At 42.1% G+C, this 12,079-nt stretch overlaps 1 protein-coding gene across 1 annotated transcript in view; it reads right to left on the bottom strand.

Moving 5' to 3' along the window:
* Window positions 1-3,277: 3,277 nt before the first annotated feature.
* col7a1 (collagen, type VII, alpha 1) overlaps window positions 3,278-12,079 on the bottom strand; it is a 61,594-nt gene continuing 52,792 nt past the window's right edge. The window contains exons 109-118 of the mRNA XM_069154153.1: window positions 11,474-11,590; window positions 10,655-10,732; window positions 9,686-9,739; window positions 9,410-9,458; window positions 9,199-9,207; window positions 6,735-6,821; window positions 6,419-6,544; window positions 5,737-5,910; window positions 5,131-5,313; window positions 3,278-5,035 (exon numbers count right to left, since the gene is read on the bottom strand). Coding sequence (XP_069010254.1) covers window positions 5,007-5,035; window positions 5,131-5,313; window positions 5,737-5,910; window positions 6,419-6,544; window positions 6,735-6,821; window positions 9,199-9,207; window positions 9,410-9,458; window positions 9,686-9,739; window positions 10,655-10,732; window positions 11,474-11,590 — 906 coding nt within the window. The 3' untranslated portion in view covers window positions 3,278-5,006. The remainder of the gene's footprint in view (window positions 5,036-5,130; window positions 5,314-5,736; window positions 5,911-6,418; window positions 6,545-6,734; window positions 6,822-9,198; window positions 9,208-9,409; window positions 9,459-9,685; window positions 9,740-10,654; window positions 10,733-11,473; window positions 11,591-12,079) is intronic.

Here is a 12,079-nt window from a genome sequence, read left to right as displayed (position 1 = left end):
CCGTTCTGACACCTTCTCTTCCTGGATCCGTGGGTCTGGTCTCCAGTGGAGGTTGTTTCCAGTAGCAGCAGCTAATGGGCGTAGACCGTGGGTAGAAACTATAGGAGCAGCCTTCAACCAGCAGTCAGCCTTGACGATCATATGATGGATGTTTTGTGCCAAAACTCACAGAGCAGTTGACAACAGAGACCCCCCCCCCAACACCTCCCTCCCCGTTTGAGAGGAGTCCAATACCACGTTGGTGGACGACAGCTGCAGACTAGATGTTGTTCTTGCTCCAGCTATAATTCATCAATATTTGCCAGTGATGCTACAACTGTTCCTTCATCGAGCGCTACGACTGCCATCACTGTTGGAACTACATTTTAAAACAAACGCTTGGCTTCGACCATAAACTGGATATAAAATTGTTCGTAGCTTCAGGTCTCTAAAATAGTTCTGATCCAGAAGTGTCTTCGGCTGCAATACCAGCGAGTGCCACTAGAGGTCGGCTCCAAAAAGCCTCCGGCTCCATAGACTCCCATTCAACTTCTCTCATCAAATCCAAAGTGAATAAAATGTGTCCATCAGTTATCTCGGTGTTGTTAGCTAAAGTCACTCCTTCTTATTAGTTTTCTGGAGGTCCATCTGAAAATAATCCCTCATTCATTAGAAAAGAAGATTCAAGAAGACCTGTTTTTGGGGGCGTGTCTGTTTGATTGACAGGCCTGTGGTGCAGTCAGGTTACAGCTATCGGTGGGCGGGACGTAGTATCGTCAGGTTTCCAATCAGATCGGTCAGATCCATCGCTGGCTCCTCCCCTAGCTCATCCGAATATGGTCACTTCCTGGTCAGAAGCAGGTTATATTCGAGATAACAGCTCAAAACTAATAAAAGCAGCGCCAACTGACCAATCAGTTCTCTTGGCAAAATGTCATCACCAATCGTTGAATATTAAGCTCACATCCTTACGTTTACCTTTTTTCCCTGCTCCAACAACAACTTCAAAAACTGACTTCACATTTTGACACGTGGTTTTGATTTTGCGGCTGATTGCAAGTTAAATTCATAAAATCTGACACGACAGCGTCGGTCAGCCCTAAAACAGTTTATTACGAGTCACCCTGGATGATGAAGCTTTAATGTTTCAGATTCAGCTGTAATATCGTAGAGTGGCTTATTGTATTTAACTGCACAAAATAACCCAGATGTAAGATTCCTGGTCCACTTTAAGCATAGTAATCTTTTAGAGAATCTATTTTATTCAGAAGTAATCCCAACGGTGCTTGTTTGAAGTATTTACATGTTATGCTACAGTAATACTGAAGCAATATATATGATAATTCAACATGCTATAGGGCTCATTCTGCACAATGCGTGCTATTATTTTTGATACTGTAAGTTCATTTTGATGATAATTCCTCTGTATTTGAAGGTTATACATATAAATGAGCTCAATTCAAGATGTTACCAAAAGAGTTCCCACAGTTCTGATTGGACCGATCGACCAGATGAATCTCTTCATATGTCACAGTATGAAGAGCTTTTAGATCTGGTGTCTGGTGAGACGTTCACGCTCTGGTCAGATGAATCTTTGGCATCCTTTTATGGTAGAACATGTGCACCATGAGACTTCCCGCTAACTTCAAATTTAGCCCAATGCTAACTTGAAAGAGGATAAAATAACTCCATCATAAGGCTCCTCGAGACTTTCTGCCTCTTATCAGATTAAATGGATCAAATTCTGATAGTGAAATGATTCATTTGAAGGGAGTTGTGATGCCTTGTGTGTTATTAGTCAACCATTTTCCCTCCATTTTACAGCTACAACAGTAGTGATGGAGTTGGTTGTGACGTTAGCGTGTGTTGACAGGACTTTTGGGATTTCTGAGTTGTGCACTGCAGGTTTCAGATCTCCAAACTTTTACTTGTAATGGCATATTTTCATATTGTAATATTAATACTTTTACTTCAGTAAAATCTGTGTACAGCAGGGTTCTCCAACCCGCCGCTCACAAACTACCAGTAGCTCGCTAAGTGTTTCCAAGTAGCTTGCTGAAGGCTCAAACAATATTACTACTGTATTTAGTATGTCATAAAAAGATTTAGTATGTCCCAGTACATAATATGTTAAATGTAGTATGCCTAAAATACCAGGATGTTCTACTACGTCTGGTCGTATTGCAGGTCAGCATGCTGCTCTGGCTGTTCTGACCCACAATCCTTTGCAGCAGAAGATAGGTCACATCGACTGAACCGCAGACAGAGTTGGTGGCGCTGATGCAGGATGTACCAGCGACTCGTTACAACGGGACAATAAATCTGAGCTCAAAGTGTTCAAAGGAAACGGTTCTTAGGTTTTGATGAAGAAAAGACTTGACTTTTCTGCACAGAGTGGAAACACCAACTGTAAGGCAGGAAATATCCCCTAACTTCAGTGTTTGACCTCTATTGGTCTGAGAGCAAATCCCTGCAGCAAGCTTCAAAAACATTGTGGAAAGCCTTCCCAGAAAATGTCTGTGTGGTCAGAGAAAATGCCAACCTTATGACTCATAAAAAAAAAAAATCACTCGTCTCGATGATGACATTTAAGTATGACACTGAAGCGGTGTTGGCTTTGTCCATTCTCTGAGTCCATTCCCACTAATTCATCTTTACATCCATAATCAGTGGCGGTGAGTCACAAGTGTGTCCTCACCAAAGTGTGCAGCATTTGCGAAAGCTGTCACACAGCTTCTGCCAACACACATAAGCCTTCAGCACAAGGAGGAGCTGATGGAGAGAACTTCTGAAACCGAGTCAGGCGGAGGAGGAGTCGACGAAGCTGTGTGGGACCAGTCGAGGTGTGATGGAGCTGATATGGAGTCTTGAAACGGGGGAAATCAACCGAGGGCAGACAGCACGGAAAAAACCAAGGGAGGAGGAGTCACGGCCAACAAGCAGAAAATCTGCTAATTAATCAAATCTGCTGATGAAATTAGAACCTCTAATCAGTCAGTCACACACACGAGCACACAGAGGGAGACACACATAGTGGATTTCTTTGATTGGAAATATGATATTATTGTGTGTAAATGAACAGAAACAGATCAGAGCGAGAAGAACAATGTCGACAATATTAAATCAAACTGACACATTATCAGACTTCCTGTTAATAAGACGGTCGCATGTTCAAAAGCTACATGTGGGTTTTTTTGTGTTTGAGTGTTTTAAAGTTCACCGTTTTTTGGTTTTTTTAGAGATTAATAATACACTAACTTAGTTTTTATTCAAACATTTGGTTTATTTGAAATGCTTATTAAACATGTTCCATATTACTACAGAAACAGAAAGCTTTGTACCACACACAAACACGAGCTTTCAACACACAGTATAAAAATACCTTTAAAAAATAGCACCTTTTCTCTGGCAGGTAAACATGCAGTCATGAACAGGAACACAACTTCCCCCCCAAAATACAAACATTATGTACAAAATATTGGCAGAATATTGTGCTTGATTCTTCATATTTAATATAAATGATAATCCAGAATAATGACGTGATATATATTTTTGTGCTTGCATAGTTATTTTTGTGTAAAGAAGCGTGAGATGTTTATTTTAGGAATCCAGGGTTCTCATTCATCTTTTGTGTAGCAGCATCAGGAAACTTGCAGTTAATTTCAACTGTGTTGAAAAAGAAGTCGATAGTAGGAGACCATGTTATTAAAAACTCCCAATGTGCAGCACATTAAGAAAACAGCTGTCACAGAACTTAAAACTCTTGTATTTATATAAATGTCTCTAGATTTATCTAATCTATTGTGTTAGCACATGATACGTAATGTTAGTGATCTTTAGAGGAAGCTTAAAAAACACTTTAAAATAGGGGGTAAAATATACGTTATGCTGTTTAAACATTCAGCCGTTTAGATCATGTTTGGATTTTGGGTTAATTTTAGATGAATTCAGCAATCATGCTGCAGAGTTTTGTTTTTCATCAAAGCTGATTCTTTTGTCTTTTCCATAGCAACGATAACATTTTGAGTGTCATGAAATTAAAAATACGATAAAAGGAGACCCTGAACTGTTGAGCAGCTATAATCCTATGAGGCAATAATAGGACCACATTTCATTTTCAAAACTCCAGAAACTGGTCTCCTCAGTTCCCAAACGTTTACAGAGTGTTTGTTAAAAGAAGAGATGATGCAGCACAGTGGTGAACTTTTTTGAAAACGGGGTTGTAAATAAACTTTAGTATTTGGAGTCATTTGCTTATCAAACTGACTAAAAGGAACGATATCATCGAAACAAAGCTGAAAAATGCTGAGTCAAGATATCTTTACTTCATGCAGGTGACTCTTTTGTTTCTATGTTGAGGAACACTACAGTAAGATTAAACATCCTCATTTGGCACAATTTGATTATATATTTCCAAACCTGCAACAAAATTATAAGCAAATCTATAAAGTTGCACTTTTTGTTTTACACAGCATCGCTGTAATAACCAGCTCAGTGAGTCCATTTGTAGTTTGTCCTGTTATTTAACACAAAGTTCTGTTAATTCAGTCTTATCTTTTGTTCTTCTTTGCAAAGGCAACTTTCATGTGTTCAGTTATTATTTTATTTGTGTATTTTCTTTTAGATTTGTTCACTAGTCTTAAAACTTGACTCTTTAATCTGCGTACTAGTACTTAGTTCTTTTATTGGTACGCCACAGAAACTGATTTGAATACTTTGGTAAATTTAAACTGGGAAAATCAGGATAAAGCCTGAAAAAAAAGCAGCAAAGCTATTCTTGTTCAGTGTGCAAATGTTAAAACTGTTTTTTTTTGTTTGTGAAGAAAAGTATTTTTTGACCATACAAACACTTTTGCATATTTTTTTCTTAAGGTATTGGTGTGATACCTCCTCTCAGAGCGATAAAGTTTGGTTGGGTTTAAAGAAAAAATAAATAAACAAAAACAAACAACACCACTGGAATTTGAAAAAAAATATTGATCTATAAAAGCTATATTTAACTCCTGTTAACAATCCCGTGGCCACAATCATCGTTCGGTCTTCAGGGGATGAGAACCTGCACAACACATCATCCGTTAGTCTGCATACATCAAACACCTGAATTACACTTCTGTGTGTGTGTGTGTGTGTGTGTGTGTTTTCTTTGTGTACCTTCGGTCCCCCCGAGGCAGACCTCCTCACACTCCTCCAGGTGGAGGAAGCGATTGTCGTTTCCTTCACAGCCGCTGTAGATGAACGGCCTGCAGGCCTCAACCTGACTGTTAAAGTACCAGCGCAGAGTGTAGCGTCCGCAGCTCCCCTCCTCCATCGGCAGCAGGCAGCGTTCTGCTGGAGCTGCAGCGCACACACACACACACACACACACACACACACACACACACACACACACACACACACACACACACACACACACACACACACACACACAGGTGAGCAGTGTGTATGCATACACACAAAGACAAAGAGAAAAGGGCAACAGGCAGAGCAGCAGTGAGAAGCAACAGAGATCTAAAATAAGCACTCAAACCAGCGTCTTCATTTCAATATGTTTCGATGCAGAGCAGCACATCAGCACTTTCTCTTTCTCTGTTAGGTGGCAGGATGCATGCATGTCTTTAATACTACAACATAACAATAATAAATTCATATGTGTAACAACAGCAGAACAGCCAACGCAGCCTGAGACATTCAGAGCGACACCAGGCAGGACAGCAGAATGAACCCTGAACACATCCCAGAACAGGTGAGCCGGTTTACCTTCCCCTTCGACTCCCCGCGCCGACCTGACTGATCTCGACTTGACCGCTCTGACGGGCGTAACTTTGACTGCTTTCTGAACACCGACCCTCGCTGCTTTCTGAACGTCAGCGCTCGCTGATTTCTTTCTTTCGACTCTGACTGTTTTCTCAGATTCCTTTTTGTCAACCTCACCTGTCGACGCACACAGACACGAAACATCCACGCAAACAGCAGAGATACAATAAATAAAGAAAAGAGCAGAGAGAGACATTAACATAATAAGAGGGGATAAAGATGGTCACTCTACACTTTCAAAATAAAAGCTCTCCGAGTCAGGATGGTGTGTGCTTAAAGCAGGCTGTGAGAGAAACAATCTAAGAATCATGAAATGAGCACAAAGTGAAACACAGACACAACATGAGACGCTCCACAAGTGGAGGGAGCGAGGGGAGATCGTCCACTCGCTAATCGGTCCAGTTGATAGCGTCGATCTCTCGGACAGGTTCAAAACATAAGACTGCACATTTGGTCGAACCTTCTGCGAGCTACTCAGAAACAGGTAACGAGCGACGTGTTGGTTTACAGCAATGATAAGTTTCAATTAAAGAACACACACAGGTTTTCTTCTCATTTGACATGAGACCAGGCTGTGCGACTTCACTTCTTCACTGCATGAAACACGGTATGAAACACAAAGTACCGTCACTCTGGTTGGCAGACGGACTGAAGTAGAGCAGCTCGTCCCGCGGGTCGTCGTAGGCCTCGATGGAGTAGACGTGCTCGTAGTCCGGGTCGTTGGTGTTGACCACCACACGCAGCTCTCGCCCTGAAAGAAGAGCAGGTTAAAACATCCTCCACTTCAATCTGAATCTATGAAGATGTTAATCGTCGGTGGGACACAAATGGAGTTCTCCGTTTTCTTGATGAGAAAACCACCCAATACTCAGAGCTCTCCAAACGCAGCAGCACCAGTTAGACCTGTGAGAGGGACGGGAACACAGACAGGAAACACTCACCCTCCTCCTCACCCTTCAGTACCAGCTGTTGCTCTGGTGCAGGCCGAGCCCTGATCGCGGGCTGGGACCGAGTGATTGGGCCCGAACCTGAGAGAGCCAGATAGGACAGAGAGCACACACGGGGACACCGACAGAGCGAAGGTGGGGTTCAGAGAGCGACGGGGGGAGGGGCCAGGTAGGTGTTAGACAGGAGGGAAGGGAAAGGAAAATGATGAACAAGAAGAACTTTCTGGTAGGAAAACATTCAGACAACAACACCCCCGAAGCACCACGGACATCCTTCCACCCCTCCAACACAGACACCAGTGAAAAGGATCCTCCAGGTTTTGGTGAGACTGATCCACGAGGGATCGTCTTCCAGAAACCGGCTGCAATCCTTTACAGACTCAAGTCACGGCCGTTCAGACTTGTGTCAATCGAGTCAAACATTTTTTAACTCGACTCGGAGTAAAAATCTGTGATTCGACTGAAGCTGTTAATGAGTTGTTTATTATGAAGCATGAAACGGTTTGAGGTAATAATTCATAAATTAAACATGAGTGAAATGCTGCTTTGGCCTCATTCTCCGTGATGCTGCATATTTATCAGCAGGCTGCCTCGCCATCCTTCATATCATGCCGCGCCAACGGATGCTCACGTGGTCTCGAATCGATTAACACCTCATCACTTCATGCTTTGGGGAAGTTGATCATTTTGAGGGTCTTTATTTTATTAATTTCATATGTTCTTTTTTATTTATCTCCATTGCAATTATACTTAATTGGTGTCTAAAATAATCTCCACTCTGGACCGCTGCATGAGGCTAACGTTGTCCTTCTTTAGGCACAATCTAAGGCACATTCCTTCAAATACAGCTTCAATGTATGAGAAAAAAAATGTCTTATAAGGTTAAGGTGACCCTACAGTTGCCATAGCAACCCTGGACAGATAGATAAGATGTACCAAAGCCTCGGGATATGTAGAATACTCACTCGTAGAACAAAGTGTCTGTTATGGCTGTTAAATTCAGGTGCAGAGAGGAATCCTCGACATGCCGTTAACTAGTGATGACCAGTATTTGTTATTCCTACTCTCCTTAACCGAGATTCATTAAATACTTTTTTGTGAGACATCAGTGTTTCCTGAAACTTGTTCCACCATGAGGAGGATTCCAAACAACAAAGACTGATAAGTGCCGCGTCTGTTTGACGAGATCATACAGAAACTGTGTTTTGTTTTAATATTTTTTAATTCCTGAATAACGCCTAGATCAAGGGTCTCCAACCTTTGTTCCTCTGAGAGCTACTTCGACAAAATCAAAGTGTCAGAGCTCCTCACGTTGAGTAACATTTATTCACATAGCTGAGCTCCACCCAAACCAGCTGAATCAGCTTCTTTTATGTGAACAATAACAAACTGATACTCAACGCACATTTTGTATCACGACAGCTTAAATTCAACAGCATGCGCATGTTTTTTTCTGTGTGCTTTTCATTTGAAAAGTCGGGGTGTGACTTTGCTCTCAGTCACTCAGTGACAGGCACTCTTCATGGCTCCGCCCCCCTGCTGTTGCTGTCCAGCTGCAAATGTTGTATTTATGTTATTTAGCTCATTTCTGAGCAGCCGTTTGTTGTCCTCTGATATCTGTGTCTCGCTGAGGGTGGAGCTTAAACCTCTGCTGCACAGACACAAGGTGGAGGGAGGGAGTGAGCGGAGATCGTCCACTCGTTAATCCATCCCGTTGATAGTGTCGTTCTCTCGGACAAATTAAAAAAATAAACAAATACATGAAAAATGAATATTGTTCAAACTTTCAGCGATCTACTCAGAAACCGGTAACGAGCTACAGGTTGGAGACGTCTGATCTGGAGTCTGGGAGCGTCGACTGTTCATTACCATTTACGCAGATTTCCTGGGGGATCTCTTAAAGCTCAGGAAGCATGTGCCATACAAACCTCCCAGTAGTAATTTATATGCGTGTTAAACCACATTGCAGCTCACCTGATTTCTCTCCTTTTCTGCGTATTGCAATGTATGAAGATCAGGTTAAATAAAAGAGTGAGGTCAGTGGTCGGTTCGTAAAGTTCAAATGGTGTTAGAGATCAAAATCGGGATTAAATCTTAGTAAGACGTTCTTAGTATGCTGGAAATAGTCTTATTTCAGAGTAATAAAATCTGTGTTGAGTCTTTGTCCACTGAGGAAGGAGATTCTGGGATTCTTCTGGCCTCAGAGATGAAGGCGTTGACCAGTAGGGGAAAAACTTTTTGCTTTAATAATCTCTAACTTTTCCACCCCTAATATAAAAGAGAGCATGAGGTGCTGCACCAGTGTGCGCTGAGACAGGATGTGTGTGCACGTCCTTGAAACGTATCGCCACAGACTCTGCAGCAGCATATGTGCTGTAGTACACTGCTGTGACTCATGCAAAATCACAGCCCGTCTGTCCAGCTCTCTCTTTCTGCTGCAGCTGAACGGCTCACTCACCTCCACACGCTGAGGACCGGACAGATGGACAGGAAGCCGGCACAAAGAGAGGGAATAATAAAAGGTCAGTGAGGAGTCATGGCATCGCTGCAGCTTCTCTGTCATTGTATACCTCCAAAGCGTTTGTCTGAGGTTGTGATTACCATCTGAAGTTGAATTTAAGGACAACACTGTTAGAAATTAGGAATCCAAGCTGCATTAGAAAACTCACCACAGTGCTGAGTCATCTCGGAGCGAACGTAGTCTCTGACCTCATCCTCCTGAATTCAGAAACAAAGAAGGGACTCGCTTACGAACACAGCGCTGCGATCAAGTCAATGTGTGTGTGTGTGTGTGTGTGTGTGTGTGTGTGTGTGTGTGTGTGTGTGTGTGTGTGTGTGTGTGTGTGTGTGTGTCTGTCTGTGTGTGTGTGTGTGTGTGTCTGTCTGTGTGTGTGCACCATTTGGTGTCTTGAGATCGAGCCCTGCGGTAGGGATCAAGCACTGACCGTCATGCCCGGTTCTCCTCTGTCTCCCTTGGCTCCATCTGGGCCCAGCACTCCCTGCAACGTGGACAGGTATTAGGACACATGCGACCTGCAGAGAGGCTCGCAGCTCATGAATTCATCAGACTGAGACCAGGTGTGACATCATTTCACAGACAAAGTGGTGTAAGGTTAAAGCAGAAACTTATAGAGACGCTGTTTTATACACATCCGAATACTGAATTGGCTATTAGATTATTAAAATTGTCTTTGTATGAGATCCCTATGAGGCTTTAATCATATGTTGTGTAATTTTACACCTCTTGGTCCATAGAAATTGAAATGTCAAAGCATTAAAGGAAGAAAATTGTTTGGCATATTGAGGGATGTCATTCAGTGCCACAGCAGCCCAACTTGTGGCCAGCGGGTCATGTTTGGCACGAACTCATTCTTAGTCTCCTTATTCTTAAATGCTGTCAGAACCTAACTATTAAGACAAAAATGAAATTTTCGGCAGAAAAAAAGTACATAATATGAGTTTCAATGCAGTGTACATCACAAGGCAGTTCAGCTTTACCGTTAAATGGCCTACGATTTATTCACAACTACATCACTGACTTTGAGCTGCCAGTCAGGACGAGAGATCGACGCTGTGACCCACCGACAAGAAAACATTTAGAAAAAAATGCCAGGACAAATGTTGGACAATAATTTCTGCAAAATAATGACGTTTCTATTACGCAGATTAAAGAGGAGTGTTTTAATTATTCTGAAATGTTATATTAGAATGATAATATTTCTGTAACGTATACCACGTTTTAATGAAATACAATTTCACGTAACATAAACATGTATTTTTGGCCCACAGCCCTCCATCCAGATTCATTTTTGGCACTTCGCCAAAATGCTTTCCATGAAGGAAACTGCAATTTTTTGACCTCAACAAGGTTCTGATCAAAGATGGTGGCCAGGTGAGACAGGTGAGACACTGACCTGCTCTCCACGCTCCCCTGGGATCCCGGGGATCCCACGTGGACCGGGCATGGCGGGACCAATCGGACCTCTCTCTCCCTGATACAACAAGCAAAACCACATTAGAACATACAGAACATCGAGAGCGGTGTGAACCATCAGAACATCGTCCCACCGGCTCCGCTTAAATAATCTCTGATACAAAGATAACAGTTTATGTTTTGCACGTTATTTACACAGAGCCTTTAATTTCCCCTTTATATTCTCATACAGTACTCCTGTTATACGTCCTCTATCATATCATAAGTTCACGGGTTTTGTCTTATTTTAAATTCATTGCTTTTTAATCTTCTCATCAGATCAGCAGGCTGCATCAGAGGGAAATATCTGTATGTTCGTAGGCTGGAAAATAAGGATGAATTAAGAGAGTGACTCGGTCTGAAAAAAAAGGTGCATCTCTCAAAGGAACCTGACGCAGCCCTGCTCTCCTGTCAACGGCTTTATTTTCCTGATGATGAAGCAGACAAGCCAGTCAAACACGGGGCCCATCAAACTGTCAATCATCATGAAGCAATACACAGCAATCAGAAGAGTCAGGTGAAGAAGAAAGAGGCGAACAAAGCAGCGACCGAGCAACAAAAAGGAAATACAAAAAGGCTTTTTATAGAAATTTTACATCATACTTATGTCAAAACTGTCAAAAGTTTCATCCTCGTTGCCATGACGTCACTCAGACGCCCGAGTGTCGCTAGCTCACCATCAAATCTCTGCAGTCAGAATTGATGCAGCTGCTGCAAAGTGTGAAATTTAAAATCATCAAACTGAAGTAACGATAGTCACCTTTTGTCCCTGGAGCCCCTCGGGGCCTTTAGCACCAGCTGGTCCTTGTGTTCCAGTCAAGCCGGAGGCCCCATCCACTCCTTGGGGACCTGGAGGGCCAGGGACACCTGGTGGCCCCTGCATGAAGCACAGAGACGGTTAACACATGTTATTAGTTCATGTTTCCTGATGTTACAGTGATGATGGTGAAAATGCAGGTTGGGTACAACATGTATGAGAATATTCTAATTTTAGATTTTTACGTATATATTTGAGGCAATAAGTGCTTCAAATACTCATATCCTTTTTACTCATACTTCGGTGAACACTAAAAAAGCCACAGTTGAGTGGAATTACTTTTTGTTATAAAATTTTGTATTTTCTTTATCTTCTGGGTAAAATTGCAAAACAAATAATAACTACTCAAAATAACCTAATATTCACCTGGGAATCTCCTTAAGTAACTGTGGAGAGGAGGAGCTGAGAACTGAGTTCTCCCTGTATGCTGATAACACAATGCTCTATGTTTTAAAACCCACATGTTGTCTTTTTTCTTGAGATTTTTGGTCAGTTTTCTCAATATAAATTAAATGTACACAAAAGTGAGGTAATTCCTTATTGACATAA

Source organism: Embiotoca jacksoni, unplaced genomic scaffold, assembly GCF_022577435.1.
Source record: "Embiotoca jacksoni isolate LCO1_2020_lvr unplaced genomic scaffold, fEmbJac1.0.p SCAF_1, whole genome shotgun sequence".
In the NCBI taxonomy this organism is placed as follows: domain Eukaryota; kingdom Metazoa; phylum Chordata; class Actinopteri; family Embiotocidae; genus Embiotoca; species Embiotoca jacksoni.
This window is presented reverse-complemented; position numbering and strand designations above follow the sequence as displayed.